The sequence below is a fragment of the Salvia splendens genome, chromosome 13 (assembly GCF_004379255.2).
Source record: "Salvia splendens isolate huo1 chromosome 13, SspV2, whole genome shotgun sequence".
Taxonomy (NCBI): domain Eukaryota; kingdom Viridiplantae; phylum Streptophyta; class Magnoliopsida; order Lamiales; family Lamiaceae; genus Salvia; species Salvia splendens.
Genome location: NC_056044.1, coordinates 10362087 through 10378466, shown reverse-complemented (window position 1 = coordinate 10378466; position 16380 = coordinate 10362087). Strand labels below are relative to the sequence as shown.

Sequence of the window (16380 nt, the reverse complement as noted above, 5' to 3'; positions counted from 1 at the left end):
TCTGCTATGGAAACTGCCGCCGAGATTATGCAGAATCTCAAGAATCTTTTTGGTACTCAGAATCGAACGGCTAAGTCTCAAGTCTTTCGGAGTATCATGCCGAAGACAATGAAGGAAGGCTCGTCTGTGAGGGACCATGTCCTCGAGATGATGGGCCACCTCAACCAGATTGAGGTGTTGGGAAGGACGATCGATCCCGAGTCCCAAGTAACAATCATCCTTCAAAGTCTTCCCCCTAGCTTCCAGCAGTTCAAGCTCAACTTCGAGATGAACAAAAAGGAATTACACCTTGGCAGAACTGTTGACTGAACTTCAGTCAGCAGAGGACCTTATGGTTTAGGCTAAGGCTGCCATGATGACTTCGGCACCTCGTTCCTCTGGCTTCAAGCCTAGCAAAGGAAAAAGGAAGGCACCGAACTCAGAATCGGGTAGAGTGGCTAAGGGAAAGAAGAAGAAAAGGGCAAATAAGAAGCCTTCGGGGAAGTGTTTCAAGTGCGGAGAAAAGGGGCATTGGAAGCCAGACTGTCCTATAAGGGGCAAGGCTACAGGTATGCACCAAGCTTTAGTAGTTGATTCATGTTTGACTTTGACATCTACTTGCACTTGGGTTATTGACACAGGAGTCACTGATCATATTTGTTTTGATCCTGACTTAATGCAGGTGACAAGACGGCTACATGATCGTGAGATCGAAGTCTAGCTGGGCGACGCTACCAAAGTGGCGGCCGTTGCAGTGGGAGACATTTATTTGCGTTTTAGTAGTGATATATTTTTGATTTTGAAGAATGTTTTGTTGATACGTTCTTTTAGAAGAAATTTAATTTCAGTTTCTAAATTGGTTTTTGATGGATATTCGATTTCTTTTAATGACAAATGCGTTATTAAGGAAGATGGTTCTTATATCTGTCGTGGTAACATGGAAAACAATCTGTACACAATCACTTCTACACAATTTAATAATCGCAAATCAGAACTCAATACAACATCGAAAATTTCAAAGAAACGAAAGGAACCTTCAAGTTCAATGAACGAAACGTACTTATGGCACCTTAGACTTGGTCATGCAAATGAAAGGAGGATCCATTCTCTTGTTCAACAAGATCTTATTAAAGGTCTAGAGGAGGAACCTTTTCATAAGTGTGAGTCATGCTTAGAAGGCAAGATGACCATGAGGCCTTTTAAGACTAAGGGAAATAGGGTCAAGAAAGTACTTGAGCTTGTTCATTCCGATGTATGTGGACCAATGTCTACGGAGGAAAGAGGTGGTTTTCGATACTTCATCACATTTATTGATGACTTCTCGAATATTGGATATGTCTATTTGATGCGTCACAAGTCAGAGTCTTTTGACAAGTTTAAAGACTTTAAGACTCTTGTGGAGAAGTATCATGGAAAGAATATCAAAAGCCTACGATCTGATCGTGGAGGCGAATACCTCAGTGCCGAATTTTTGGACTACTTATCGGAGTCGGGTATTGAATCCCAACTGACTGCGCCGGGCACGCCCCAGCAGAACGGCGTGGCTGAAAGAATGAACAGGACCTTGTTAAATATGGTTCGATCGATGATGAGTTATGCACGTCTGCCTATTTCGTTTTAGGGACATGCCTTGCTTTCTGCAAGCCATATTTTAGACAATTTACCATCAAAATCCGTACCTACTACTCCTTATGAGTTGTGGACTGGGCGCAAGCCCAATCTAGCACATCTCAAGAGGGTTGCCCGGCTCATGTATTGGAAAAGGATCCAACTAAGCTAGGATCAAGGACGGAGGTATGTTTGTTTATAGGATACCCCAAAGGGACGAAAGGTTATGAATTCTTTAGTCTCCGAGATAAGAAAGTCATTGTGAGTACTCACGCGACATTCTTAGAGGAAGACTATGTAATGAATCATAAACCCAGCAGTGAAGTGGCTCTTGATGAGCTAACTTCTGTCACAAGTTCCATTAACCAAGAACAAGTACCAAGTGTACAAACAATTCCCGAAACTTCAACTTCTACTCAAAATATTGTAGTGCCGCGCCGCAGTGGGAGGGTCTCGCATGAGCCCGACAGATACATTGGTTTGGGAGAATCTATGGATCACTCCTCGGACAGCAATGTATTAGATCCCTGGAACTTTGCGGAGGCGCAGACAGATGTCGATCATTGCGAATGGGTGAAAGCAATGGATTCGGAACTACAATCTATGATAGACAAAGACGTCTACGATTTGTCCATTCTACCCGAAGGCTGTACTGCCATTGGGAACAAGTGAATATATAAGCGTAAACATGGACCCCGATGGACGAGTTAAAGTCTTTAAGGCAAGACTAGTGGCCAAGGGGTATACCCAAAAGGAAGGCGTCGATTATGACGAGACCTTCTCCCCAGTGGCCATGCTCAAATCGATCTGGATACTATTGTCTATTGCAGCTTATATGGATTGGGATGTATGGCAGATGGGCGTTAAGACTGCATTTCTAAACGGCGGTCTTGAGGAGACCATCTACATGGAACAACCTGAAGGATATGCCATAAAGAGCAAAGAACACATGTTTTGGAAGCTTAAGAAGGCCATTTATGGCCTCAAGCAAGCATCTAGATCGTGGAACCAATGTTTCGATCAAACTGTTCGCAAGTTTAGATTCGAAAAGTGCCCAAGTGAAAGCTGCGTATATAAGAAAGTTTATAAGGGGAATGTGGTGTACTTAGTTTTATATGTAGATGACATTCTTCTAATTGGAAACAATAAAAAGATGTTGTCATCAGTACGAACATGGTTGTCGAACCAGTTCGAGATGAAGGATATGGGAGACGCGGGACACATCCTCGGGATCAAGGTTCTTCGGAATCGAGAAAAGAAGATGTTGTGCTTATCTCAAGAACCTTACATCAACACAGTACATAGTCGTTTTAGCATGCAGGACGCCAAGAAAGGTTTCTTACCGTTTAGACACGGCATCCATTTATCTCAAGAGATGTGCCCTAAAACGCCGTCTGAGATACAAGCAATGAGAAGGATTCCATACGCTTCGGCAGTTGGAAGTCTCATGTATGCTATGCTTTGTACTAGACCTGATATTTGCTTTGCTGTAGGCATGGTGGCAAGATATCAGTTGAATCCGGGCCAAGGACATTGGACTGCCGTAAAGAACATACTCAAGTACCTTAAACGAACTAAGGACTATGCTCTAGTTTACAATGCAGTCGAGCTCTGTCCTTTGGGATATACTGACTCAGACTTTCAAGCTGATCAGGACTCGAGAAAATCTACTTCAGGATATGTGTTCACCTTAGGAGGTGGAGCCGTAATTTGGAAGAGTGTGAAGCAGAAATGCATCGCGGACTCGACCATGGAAGCCGAGTATGTGGCCGCTTCGAAGGCTGCAAAAGAGGCGGTATGGTTCAAGAACTTCCTTATGGATTTAGGTGTGGTTTCGAATCTGCCAAAGAGCATCACCATTTATTGTGACAATTCTGGTGCTGTGGCAAACTCGAAAGAACCAAGAGCTCACAAAGCGAGCAAACACATATAGTGGAAGTATCATATCATCGGGGATATAGTGCAAAGAGGAGACATACAAGTGGTCAAGATTGCGTCAGAGAACAACCTGGCGGATCCTTTTACAAAGGCTTTGGCGGGGAAACCGTTCGAATGCCACGTTGAAGGGATGGGAGTTCGACTCATTCAAGAACTCAACTCGCTTTCTATATAAGTGGGAGAAATTTAGACGTGAGCACTATTTTTTTAGTATACTCGAAAGCTATTTTGAGTATAAGTGGGAGATTTTTAGGGTTTTGTATACTAGAAATCACCTTTCGAGTGATTGGATACTGTAAAACTCTACTTGTTACTTCCCAATGAATAAAATAGATTATTTTTTCTCATAATATTGTTATGTTTTACATTTAATGGTTGTTTATTGCATATTTAAATGTATAAGAACGTAACAAAGTCTAAGTCTTTGTTCTAGTAGACCGGTTGTGGGCATCGTCCACTTTAAGGTAACACAGTCAGTTCTGAACAAAGAAAAAGAAGAATTTCACAACCCAGATAGGCCTAGACTACCTATCGTGAGAGGTTGCAATGTCAGTCCGATTATTTCTAAGCCTTATTGAAATAAGATGACGTTGGTGTGGTATAGCACTGAATGGATCTAACAGCAAGATGAGTCTTTATGCTATCTACTGAAAGACGAGGTCTTGATAATAATTTCTTAATCAATGTACGTTAGCATTGAGCATACGATATTGAGTATCTACTACTTTGACTTACCAAAGGTGCGGGTTTTTCGTAACCCAACGATCCAGGTATATTGGGTAGTGGTGATCATTATCTAGCGGTGCTAGGATTGATATTACGTTGAATCATGCGCGAGGAGAGTCTCGTTTGATAACATCCCCAAGAGGAGCTCGAAACAAGATTTTATTGTTCGGAACCTAGCTAGTTGGAGTTTGATTACTCTATGAATAATAAATAAGAGTTTCTTGCTAAGTCCACTCTTGGCGATTAAATATGTTGATTAATTAAGTCCATAGCAGACATTAATTAATTAATTGATGTTTCTATCTTAAGCACGGGAAATGAATTGAACGCAAATAAAGGAAACTTGGAATGATTGTAATTTCGGATTTGGAAAGGCAGTGCAATATTACTTATGTAGTGGCTGCTTGTAATATTCCAATATAAGCTTATATTAAATTGTGGGTTCAATTTAATTAGTAAAAAGCTAATTGGGTGAGGCCTGATCCAATTCTTCCTTAGATCTCTAACTGGGCCCAATTTGTGACTTAATATAAATAGGAGAATAAAGGAGACAGAAAACACTTTGACTTTTTTCTACATAAAAATTTCGTCCCCCTCTAGAAAGAGTGAGTTCGAAATTTGTGCCTCCTCCGTGAGCAGTTTCTGTCTTCTATTATTCGAGTCCTAGTACGTTGGTGAGATTTGCCCACACAAATATCAGCGTACAGTCCGGGACACCAGTCAGAAGATCCGAGGTCTTGCATTGAAGATCTTCACGTGGAGACAGAGCAAGCCATCATCGATTCTTGATTGAATCAACGAGGTAAATTGGCTAATTCCGTAGTAAGCATGTTTTAGGGATTTTATATGTTAAAGCATGTTTTAATTCAAGTTATGAGCATGATACATTTGATAATTGCGCGAATAGAATTTGTCTGAATAATCTGCTAAATAGATCAAATTCATGTGATCGGATATTGATGCACGCTTCCGCTGCCAACCCCTTCACTTGCAGGTATTTTTGATGCTAATAAATAGTGCGTCACGGTTCAACTTCATAAAACGCTTATGGCGTTCCTCTACCATCTCGTGATTATGTTCTTCAACAAAACTTTGTATAACATAACTAACACCCATAAAATACTTCCAAGACACTTTAGCATTACAATAGCACTTAATAGAAGAACGCTTGAGTTTCACCTCAGATTGTTCACTCTTTCTTTTCTTTGTACCTTCTCGGCTACACACCACGTAAATCCAAGTAATGACATCTTTTTCCTTTTTTGATCCCTTTTTACGGGTGTCAAACCCAACATATCAAGCATAATTGTTTTAGAAGTTCAATGCATGATCAATGGTAATGAAACTTTGTCCAATTTTTTGTTTCAATTCATCGGGGCGTTTTGGTACGTAAACCACTGTAAGAAAAACACATCACTCTTTGCGTGATTTTACTTCACTGTTGTTTACAAAACACATAACTATTAGCATGATCTTACATCACTGTTGTTAGCAAAACACATCACTATTAGCATGATCTTACTTCACTGTTGTTAACAAAATACTTCACTATAACCATGCATTTACTTCACTGTTGTTAACAACATACATCACTATAGCAAAAAATCAAAGAAACATCACATAAACGTGGAAGACATCACTCTTAGCATGATTTTACTTCACTGTTGTTTACAAAACACATCACTCCTAGCATGATTTTACTTCACTGTTGTTTACAAAACACATCACTCTTAGCATGATTTTACTTCACTGTTGTTTACAAAACACATCACTCTTAGCATGATTTTACTTCACTGTTGTTTACAAAACACATCACTATTAGCATGATCTCACTTCATTGTTGCTAACAAAATACTTTACTCTAACCATGCATTTACTTCACTGTTGTTAACAACATACATCATTATTTTACTTCACTGTTGTTAACAAAACACATCACTCTAACTATTCATTTACTTCACTGTTTTTAACAAGATACATCACTATAGCAAAAAATCAAAGAAACATCACTTAACCGTGGAAAACATCACTCTAAGCATGATTTTACTTCACTATTGTTAATAAAATACATCACTATAGCAAAAAATTAAAGACACCTCACTTAAACCTTGGAACACAGTGCACTCTTCAATTCACAAAACACACACGCTTCAATTAAAGCCTATATACATCACTTTAACATATAAATACATCACTCTAACGTATTTGAACATCAACTTCGTCACTCTAATCGTGATGAGAACAAACACGAACTTCAACTTCGTCACTCTAACCATGATCGACCGTAATTGTTATAGAAGTGAGCCAATAATGATTACCTTTAGAAGTCTCAACTTCCTCTCCCGAAGATGATGAATCGGAATCGAAATAATCTTCGTCCGACCTCATAATTGAATCCATTGATTTGAATCACGATGAACGGATTGAATAACAATAAGCGAATTGAATCGTGTCGAATTGAATTCAATCGCGATTTGAATGAAGTGATCAGATTTGAAAGGAAATTTGGAAGGAAATCGAAGGAGATTTGATCGTAGATTTGGAAGGAGAAATAAAGGATCGCAGATTTGGAAGGAGAGAATGAAAACTGCGTAATTTGATCCCATATTTAAATTTCATAATGTAATTTCCGAAAATACCCTTGGCATATTTTATATTATTAAAATAAATAATATTTGTTCCATTAAGATGTGTGGCTGAGATTTGTTCTCTAGTTATACACTTAATATTAGTTATATCTTGATCACTAACCTATATATATATATATATATATAAAAGTGAGACCTATATTCTACTACCTTATTCAACTCACTTTTTTTTAAAAAAAAATTTAAAATCCGTGCCAAAACCAAATATGATTCATATTGTGGGGTGGTGAGAGTATGTGTTTATGTTAATTTTTTCTAACTTATTTAATTCTATTAGTATTATAGTTGTCTAATAAGGGGTAGCGATAAAATGAAAACCTATATATTGTACAAACTTCAAGCTATGATCTGGACCGTTAGAAAATGTCAATAGATGATTAAAATACATTAACAGAAAATGTCAACACAGTTTCAACACATTTTCAACACAACATCAATCGTTGGCATTGTGTTGATATTTTCTGTTAGTGTTTTAAAAACCGTTTGAACCGACCGGTTCGACCGGTCCGACCGCGAACCGGTAGGTAGTCCGGTCCGGTTTACCTATTTAGACCAGTGTGAGGTTGAGCCACCGAAAACCGTCTAAACCGGCCGGTTGGACCGGTCTGGCCGGAAACTGGTTTTTGCTTTTGTGTTCAAAATTTTAAAAACTTGTTGTTGGAAGGGCTTGAACTCATAACCTCCACTCCAATTAACAAGAGCTTAACCACTCCACCACAAGCCCCACATGGAAAAATAAGAACATTAAACAATGTTATACATAGAATATTAATATTTTTATTTAAACCAACTATTAATTTATTTATTTTATATTTTTTATGTAATTATTTATTATGATACATATAATTATCATCATCTAAATTTTATCTATACTTTCCTAGTTACTATATTATTACTATAAAGCTTATTACTATCATTATATTATACTCCCTCCGTCCCATGTTACTTGCACTGTTGCTTTTCGGCTCGTCACAAACTTCTTAGACTATTTATAGTTTAAGTTAGAATTAATGCATTCAATTAATATGTTAGTTTAAGTTAAGAGCTCCTTTATTAAGTGATGTCTCATTATACTTAAAATTCTAATTTAATTACACTAAAAAATCTATCCCAAATATACGGCCTAAAATGAAAAGTGCGAACAACATGGGACGGAGGGAGTGAGATTCGATTTTTCAATATATTTATTTATTATAGTTTATTATTTACTAAATATATATTTTTATAACATATATTTATTTTATGTAGCCTAACTATTGATATTAAAGTATTCTTTTGTTTAAACTAACTAATAATTTGTATTCGATTATTCCACCCCATACATTTTTTTAATTAATATAAATTTGGTTTATTTTTATATGTAAAATATTTAATTTTTATTCACACTAACTAATAATTTGTATATTTTATTATATTCACTAAATTTTAATGTTTTATATTTGTATATATACTAATTATTTGTAAGATTGAATGTTTTTGTGATACATTATTGATCATATTTTATTATTTAATATATTGGACACTATATTTTACATTATAAATTAAATTATACATATTTGTAACAGTAAAACGGTTCGACCAGTGATTAAACCGGTCCGACCGGTTGAACCATGAACCAGTAGCTTCACTGGTTCGCTTACCGGTCCGGTTTTTAAAACATTGGTTGATATAATTTTGTAATATATTGACATTTTTTAAAGGTTCAGATCATTGTACAATATTTAGAGTTTGCACTTACATCTCTGTCTAATAAAATGTTGTTTATACCTTTCTTATTTTTAAAGTTCACGTGATAACATCGTTTGTCATTTCTAAGTGAAAATTATTTGGTAGGGTCGGGTCGGGTTGGGTTGTGAGATTTGGCCGTACCGCGTGTGGAAATTGATGAATTGAAGTATGAACTCGCGCGGGAGAAAAAACCCCTCTTCTCTCCTTTGTCTGCAACCTCGCCCAATTTGGACGAAAATGGAAGTTAGCGGCGACAGCCCAGCTGAAGCAAGCTGGCTTCTTTCCTGTTGGCAATGTACATTTCTCCCATGTACTATTTTTTACTAGGGCGTCTATCTCCTTCTTCATGGCTTCCCTCCAGTGCTTATGTTTACTTGCCTCCTCAAATGTTTGCGGAATGTCTTCTTCTTCATATAGAGCAGTTTCGAAGGCTCGGGCCATCTTTGATAGGTGACTTAGCGCAATGTTGGAGACTGCGTATTTGGCCTTTCTCCCTTTCCAGTCTGGTGAGTACCTTCGAGGAGGCACTCCTCTTGTTCTTCTTGGAGGTAACTCGTATGGGTCTGTTGAATCGACATTTTGTCCGCTTGTTCCACACTCCTCTCCATTGCCCCTATGAATGTTAGTGCTGTCCGGAGGTATATTATCAAAATCTGAATTGTTTACCTCAGGAATCGAAGGTGGGGTTGACGGCTGGTCAGTGTCACTTTGTTCGACGTTTTGTATTACCGGAGGTGACGGCCCGGCGGTGTTGCTAACTTCCTCAGGTGGACCAACGTCTGTGACAGGACTTGGCTGTGACTCTCCCTCTGTTTGTAGCTCCCCTGGTGGCTCTCCCTTTGTTTGTAGTTCCCCTGGTGGCTCTCCCCCTAATTGGTTGTTTAGAGTATCTGGTAGCCAATCTAGAAGGTCATTATTCGGGCTATTGGCTGAAGTTTGTGTCTCTCCCTGACTACTAGATTGGGCATAGAAGTATTCCCCTTCCACAAAATCACAATTCATTGTGGTGTGTATCCTATGATTCTTAGGGTCATAGCATCTGTAACCTTTTTTATTGTTTCCATAGCCTAGGAAAACACATTTGAGAGCGCAGGGATCAAATTTGGACCGCTCGTGTTTAGGAATGTGGACAAAGACCGAGCATCCGAAAACTTTAGATTCTAGGGATAGAGATGATGGGATGTTGAAGTGTTGGGAAAAAATATCTAAGGGAGTTTTGAAGTTGAGAATGCCAGTAGGTAGACGATTTAGGAGGTACACAGCGGTTGCTACAGCTTCTGGCCAAAAAGACTTCGGTACTTTAGATTCAATTAAGAGAGCTCGAGTAATTTCGAGTATGTACCTATTTTTCCTTTCGGCTACCCCATTTTATTTTGGATTGTACGCACACGAGGTTTGATGGACTAATACCTTATTCCTAAAAAACTCTTGCATTTTATTATTGACAAATTCCCCTCCATTGTCTGATCTAAGGATCTAGATGGTGTGTTGAAACTGAGTTTGAATAAGAGTATAGAAATCTACGAACCTATCAAACACATCATGTTTATTTTTCAAGAAATAGATCCAAGTCATGCAGGAGTAGTCATCGATAAAAAGCACAAAATAACGAAAACCTTGTCCCCCCGGGATAGGGACGGGACCCCAAACATCCGAATGTACTAAAGCAAATGGGGATTTTACTCTCGTGTTATTCAAGTTGAAGGAATGTCTATGGTTCTTTGCCGACACACAAGTATCACAATGAAAGGAGTTCAATAATCTAGCTAATTTAGGAAAAAGAAGACGAAAGTACCCCAAAGATGGGTGCCCTAACCGATGATGCCAAAGCCAAGCCTGTCTTTCTGTCGGTCCGGGAGTCAGTATCATTGCAGCACTCTGTTGGGCTATCTCGTCCACATAGTACAGTCCGTCTCGCTCCGTGCCACGCCCAACTATCGTCCCTGTCTTGATATCCTGTAACATGCAGAAGCGAGGTTGCATCAGTAATATGCTGTTCAGTTCTCTAGTCACGTGACTTATTGGTAACAGTTTATGTGACAAAGATGGAACAAAAAGACAATTCGAGAGGCATAGAGTCGGTGAGATATTGATTGTGCCTGCCCCCATAACTCGTGCTAGGTCCCCACTGGCGGTTTGGACATATGATTTTTTTGATTTGGTTATGGAAACAAAATATGAGGCTTCAAATGATATTGTATCGGTCGTCCAGCAGTCAAAAATCCATTGAGGGTCTTTTGGGCCGGAAATTGATGTAGAGGAACAGGCTAAAGCGTCAAAGGAATTTTGGTAGGATATGGCTGGCATATGGCCATTTTGGGAATGTTGGGGTGCAATTTGCAATGTTTTAGCAAGTGGGGGTTTGGTTTGGATATTTTCGGAAGTCTGAGGGTGGGTTTTGATTCTTTTTTTCGGTGGGGTGAAATGTGGATATTTCCGATTTCTGGGGTTGGGTTTGGGATTTCTGGGAAATTTGGGGTGTAAATTGATAGGTAGTTTTTGGATGGGGGTTAATTGGGAGTATTTAGGAATTCGGGGGTAAAAAACGAAGGGGTTTCTTGGGCTGGGGTCGGTACTGATATTTGGGTTTTGTGGGAGGTGAATTTGGGATTTTAGAGAGTTGGGCTGATATAGGCACTAGTATTTGGGCCGAAATCCTAGCCGCCTCTTTCACTTTCGTCGTGGGAACCCTAGTCTCACCGGGTGCCCCTTCGCTGCCGCTGCCGGTGATGCCGCCGCCACTGCTGCCGCCCGCCGAAGAATCGGTGTTGGTGGCGTGGTCATGTGCGGCGGCCGCTGGAACCCTAGCTTCACTGGGTGACCCTTCGTCGCTGCTACCGGTGATGCCGCTGCCACTGCTGCCGCTCGCCGGAGGATCAGTGTTTGTGGCGTGGTCATGAGCGGCGGCCGCTGCGGCTCTCCCGCCTCCTTGGCCTCCGCCGTTTTTGGCCTTATCCTCCGATAGCCCGCTCCATCAGATTTGACCAGAAGGAGCAATTGTCTCCATTTATCCTGGATTGTAGGTGAACTTCCCCAAACAACTTTGGTTTATGGGAGATTCGGCTTGGTTGGTTTTGGTTTGATGGCTTCGATTGTTGGCTGTTTTGCCATTTCACAAATTCTGCAAACTGTGCAGCAAGATCTGTATTTGAAATCACATTGGATAGTTGGAAGTTTTCTGTGGGTTCGGTTTTGGTTTTGTCAGATTCTGACATCTTGGTGGTTTTGCAGGGGTTCTAGGAAAGGTCGGGAAAGGTATGCCCGGGACGGTGATGAATCTGTTCTGAGTCCCGAACCTGTTCTGTCAAACATACCAAGAATAAAGCAATTACCAAAGGAAGGAACGTCATGAAGGGAGGAAGATGTGGAATTGATATGTAAAACAATGTCTTAGAATAGATTGATTTCATTCCAAAAATAAGTTGTATTCTTCCCTACATATAGGAAAAAACCGTTTGTATCAAAACATATCAAAGAAATACAATTCTCTTCTCCCAAAAGCTTCTAATATGCATCGTCTTTTCAAGTCTCTCGATTACCATCGTTATCATGGTATCAGAGCGGGTCGCCGACTGTAGGTCATATTTAACTGACTCAGCAGTATATCTGGGCTGAAACCGAAAAAAATGACTGACCCAACAGTATAACTGGGCTGAAAATTTGGGCCAGTGGTCCAACCGATCGAAAAAAATTGGGCTGATTGTCCAATCAATCATAAAAAAGTCCAACCACTTCGAGATTCACCTTGAAGGGTTTGAGGGAGGGTGTTGGCAATTGAAACATAAAAATGAATATAATAATATCCCACATCGGTGTACACAAAGAGCTTAATCCACTATATAAGTCTCATGGACCTCTTCTCTTATCACCAATTGGTTTTAAGGTGGAACCCATGGATTTCTATCAATTACCTCATTATCAGCTTATAAGTGTAGTTCCCATTGTGAAAGTAGTTGTCCCATAAAGACGTAAATTTATCTATTCTCCTGTGTGCAGGCTCTTATCTGGTCCAAGATGAGTACTGGGCTGCCTATTGAAATTTTTTCTTCAATGAAAGGCCATGCATTTTCATCGTTTTGCCGATTAGACATAGATATTCATAGGTATGCATACATGTCTTCAGGACATGACTAGCATCCTTTCGAACGTAGTGAGGCAAGTGAGAAGTAATAGTATTGCACTTCATTAACTTCCAGGAATATTCCTCACATACATGTACATGAGAAAAGAGAGAATCATGAAAGGTGGCATGGAGCTGAAATTCAGATTGTAATCGAGGGAAACTGGACGACCTATCGTGTATGATTTCATAAATTTAATAAAAGGTTCATTTCCTTATGATAAAGACTATTTTCTTGACATAAGATTCTTGTTTGCATCTGCAGTCCAAAATATTGCATTACATGCGTCAAATGGCTGTCATTACTCCATATGCACAATTTCTATTCAAGTTTCTGTCAGAGTCTCCAGAGTACTTGTTTTCCCTTTCTCTTAATCCCATGTTATTCTTTTCTTACTGACTTATTTTTCAGTATATCAGTAAACTATAAATAAACTTCATGGCTTGCTTTTGCAGCAAAAATATGAGCGTGAGGTTTGCTAGAAGGACAGATATAATGCCGCCAGCTCCTCTTGAGACCAAGTACCTTCCTTCAGCAGTTGATTTGCTTTTGATAAAAAGACTTATTGCTGAAACTTCAAAGCAGAATCTTTTGCAGTTTCTTCAGCACGAATTTGTGAACGTTGGGAAGTCCCATGCTGAGCGTTTAATTGGTAAGACATGCAGGTGATTGTTGTTATTTGTGAAAGAACAATGCAGGAAAATGCTAAAGATTTTGATATGAGTGGAAAGATCTTAATCCTTGCAAGAGCAAGGCTCCTATGTCAGTGTCATGGTTATAAGTAACAAGACCATATTTGTTAGGCTAATATAGTATTCAGATGAATTTTGAAACAGCAATTCTTTAAGCGTAGATAGATTCCAAATGAATATAAATCTAATCAAGTTGCTATGTGTTGGTCTTCCAACTCTAGTTATTATTCGTGTGATCCTATAGAAACTTTTAACTTTTGACAAATATTAAGAGTTGTACAATGTTTAGTTTTTCCAAGGAGAGCATTGCTAAGTTATTATAAGGTTTTAAGCAATCTTCTTTTTGTTTAGCACATTCCATTTGGAATGGTTACTGAACCATGTCGCTATGGTCATAGAGAAGCATTTATTCTTAATTTGTTTGGCCAATCGAATGCTAAAGATGATTGATAAGTCCACATAACGAAATACTTACTTATAATTCCAAAAAGGGGTCTATAACTTGGTTGTTTAATGATATATTGTAGGAGAAATGGGTCCAGATTTTACTCCCAAAATGGCTGTGAAGTCTCTTACTTCTCAGCAAATTGTTCGCATCCATCAGTTGTTCCGTCAAGCAAAGTTTGATGATCCCAGTGGTGATGTAAGTTTTACTCATTAAATGCTTCTTCCTTCTTGGTTATTTGGTTCCGGTTTCATTTCGCTGATTTGATAGTATCATTTAGATAAGTTTCAGATTTCCTTTGCTGTCATTTATTCCAATTTATTGCCTTAGTTGTGATCACTTGCAGTGTCTTAGTCCTGCTGGGGAATATAATCTACGTTTAGGGATCATAAAGGAACTGCATCCGGATATGGTTGCTACGTATTCAGGAAGGTAGCCTTAGCCATTAAGTTCCTGGATCTTTTTTTCTCTGCTAGTTGGATGAAGTTTAGTTTACTAAGAAATTAGACATTTAAAAATGGTAATCATCTCATGCAGCGCTCAAAGCAGGACTTAGTTTGGGTGGAAAAGATGTTAAACAAGTTAGTTCTCTCTCTGATCTATGCTGCTTGCATAGCACTTAAAAACACATCTTGATTTCAGAAATGTACGCCTTTCTTATTTAATTTGTGTTAGTTTCTGTTGGAAGATATGAGTATTATTCATTCAACTTGTTCATTCAATTACAATAGGTACGCCTCTTTTAAATAGGCCAAGGGTTACATAAAAATGGCAAGATTTGCCCTAATACTCATTCCCTAATTAATTTATTTTCCTTGCTTACCTATTTTCCTTACTTACATATTTTCCTTTCTAACACTCCCCCTCAAGTTAAGTAATGGGATTACCCATACTTAACTTGCCCAATACCTCATGGAAGCTTCTTGCATCGACAGCTTTCGTGAGTATATCCGCCAACTGATTTTCAGATCTCACAAAAGGAAGTTCTACTGTCTTGGCCTCTATATTGTCCTTGATGAAATGTCGATCCACCTCGACATGTTTTGTCCGATCATGCTGAACTGGATTTTCAGATATACTGATTGCCGCCTTATTATCACAGAACAACTTACATGACTTCTGTGAGTTTAAGTTCAACTCAGTCATCAATTTCCTCAGCCACATAATCTCAGTCGACCCACTCTTAATCCCTCGAAATTCAGCTTCTGCACTTGACAAGGCTACCACTTTCTGTTTTTTGCGTCTCCACGTGACAAGATTTCCTCCCACAAAGGTAAAATATCCAGCAGTTGATTTTCTGTCATTTGGGTTCCCTGCCCAATCAGCATCCGTGAACCCATGAATCTCTAAATGTCCATGATTCTCGAATAGAATCTCATGGTTCGCTGTCCCTTTGAGATATTGAACAATCCTCAATGCTGCTTCCCAGTGAGCTACTTGAGGTGCATGCATAAACTGACTAACTACTCCAACTGCATAAGCTATGTCGGGTCTAGTGTGGGATAGGTATATCAATTTCCCAACTAAACGTTGATATCTCGTGCGGTGAGTGGCTTCAGCTCCTTCAACTATCCGCAGACCATGATTCTAAACCATAGGAGTATCTGCTGGCTTACAGTCCAGTAGTCTTGTCTCGGTTAACAAGTCAAGTACATATTTCCTCTGACTGATGAAGATCCCCTTCTTTGACCTTAGCACTTCTATACCCAAAAAGTACTTTAGTAATCCCAAGTCCTTCATTTCAAACTCTGCAAACAAATTCTTCCTTAGCTTGCTTATTTCCTCTTCATCATCTCCCGTGAGAATCATGTCATCTACATAGATGATGAGGCATGTGATCTTTCCTTCTCTTTTCTTCAAGAATAATGTATGATCAGAGTTGCTTTGTTCATACCCATACTTCTTCATTGCCTCAGAGAATCTAGCAAACCAAGCTCTAGGTGACTGCTTTAGCCCATATAGTGTTCGTTTTAGTTTGCAAATCTTTCCTCCTTCGAAATCTCCAACAAATCCAGGTGGTGGCTCCATATAAATGGGCTTCTTCAGTTCCCCATGTAAGAATGCGTTTGTCACGTCGAACTGATGTAGTGGCCATTTCCTGACTGCCGCTATTGAGAAGAGCACTCGAATAGTACTCATTTTTGCTATCGGTGAGAATGTTTCAGCATAATCAACTCCATAAGTCTGAGTGTATCCTTTGGCCACAAGTCTCTCCTTATACCTTTCAATCGACCCATCTGGCCTCCGTTTGATAGTGAAGACCCATCTGCATCCCACAGTTCGAATTCCATCAGGTTTAAGACATACTTCCCATGTATTGTTCTTCATCAGAGCCCGCATTTCTACTAGCATTGCTTCTCGCCAGTGAGCAATTTCCATAGCCTCATCGGCCGTATATGGGATTTCTTCTTCTTCGTAAAGTGCTGCTTCAAACGCCCTAGCCATCTCTGTTAGATTTGCTTTAGCCAGATTCGCCATAGAATATCGGCTTCTAC

General features: G+C 39.3%; 1 protein-coding gene across 1 annotated transcript; it reads left to right on the top strand.

Annotated features, from left to right (window-relative positions):
• Window positions 1-11356: 11356 nt before the first annotated feature.
• On the top strand, window positions 11357-14321 carry LOC121760469 (DNA topoisomerase 6 subunit B-like). Its single transcript, XM_042156129.1, has 8 exons — window positions 11357-11508; window positions 11859-11925; window positions 12624-12730; window positions 12824-12926; window positions 13013-13098; window positions 13204-13400; window positions 13968-14083; window positions 14232-14321. Exons 1-8 carry the CDS (start codon window positions 11357-11359, stop codon window positions 14319-14321), a joined length of 918 nt encoding a protein of 305 aa, XP_042012063.1.
• The last annotated feature ends 2059 nt before the right edge of the window (window positions 14322-16380 follow it).

Bases quoted from the DNA above. Each gene is read 5' to 3' on its own strand.
- LOC121760469 (XM_042156129.1), top strand. From the start codon at position 11,357: ATGCCGCCGCCACTGCTGCCGCCCGCCGAAGAATCGGTGTTGGTGGCG. The intron at 11,926-12,623 runs GTTCTGTCAAAC...TCCTGTGTGCAG, and splicing joins CTGTTCTGAGTCCCGAACCT to GCTCTTATCTGGTCCAAGAT. The intron at 12,731-12,823 runs GTATGCATACAT...ATTAACTTCCAG, and splicing joins TTAGACATAGATATTCATAG to GAATATTCCTCACATACATG.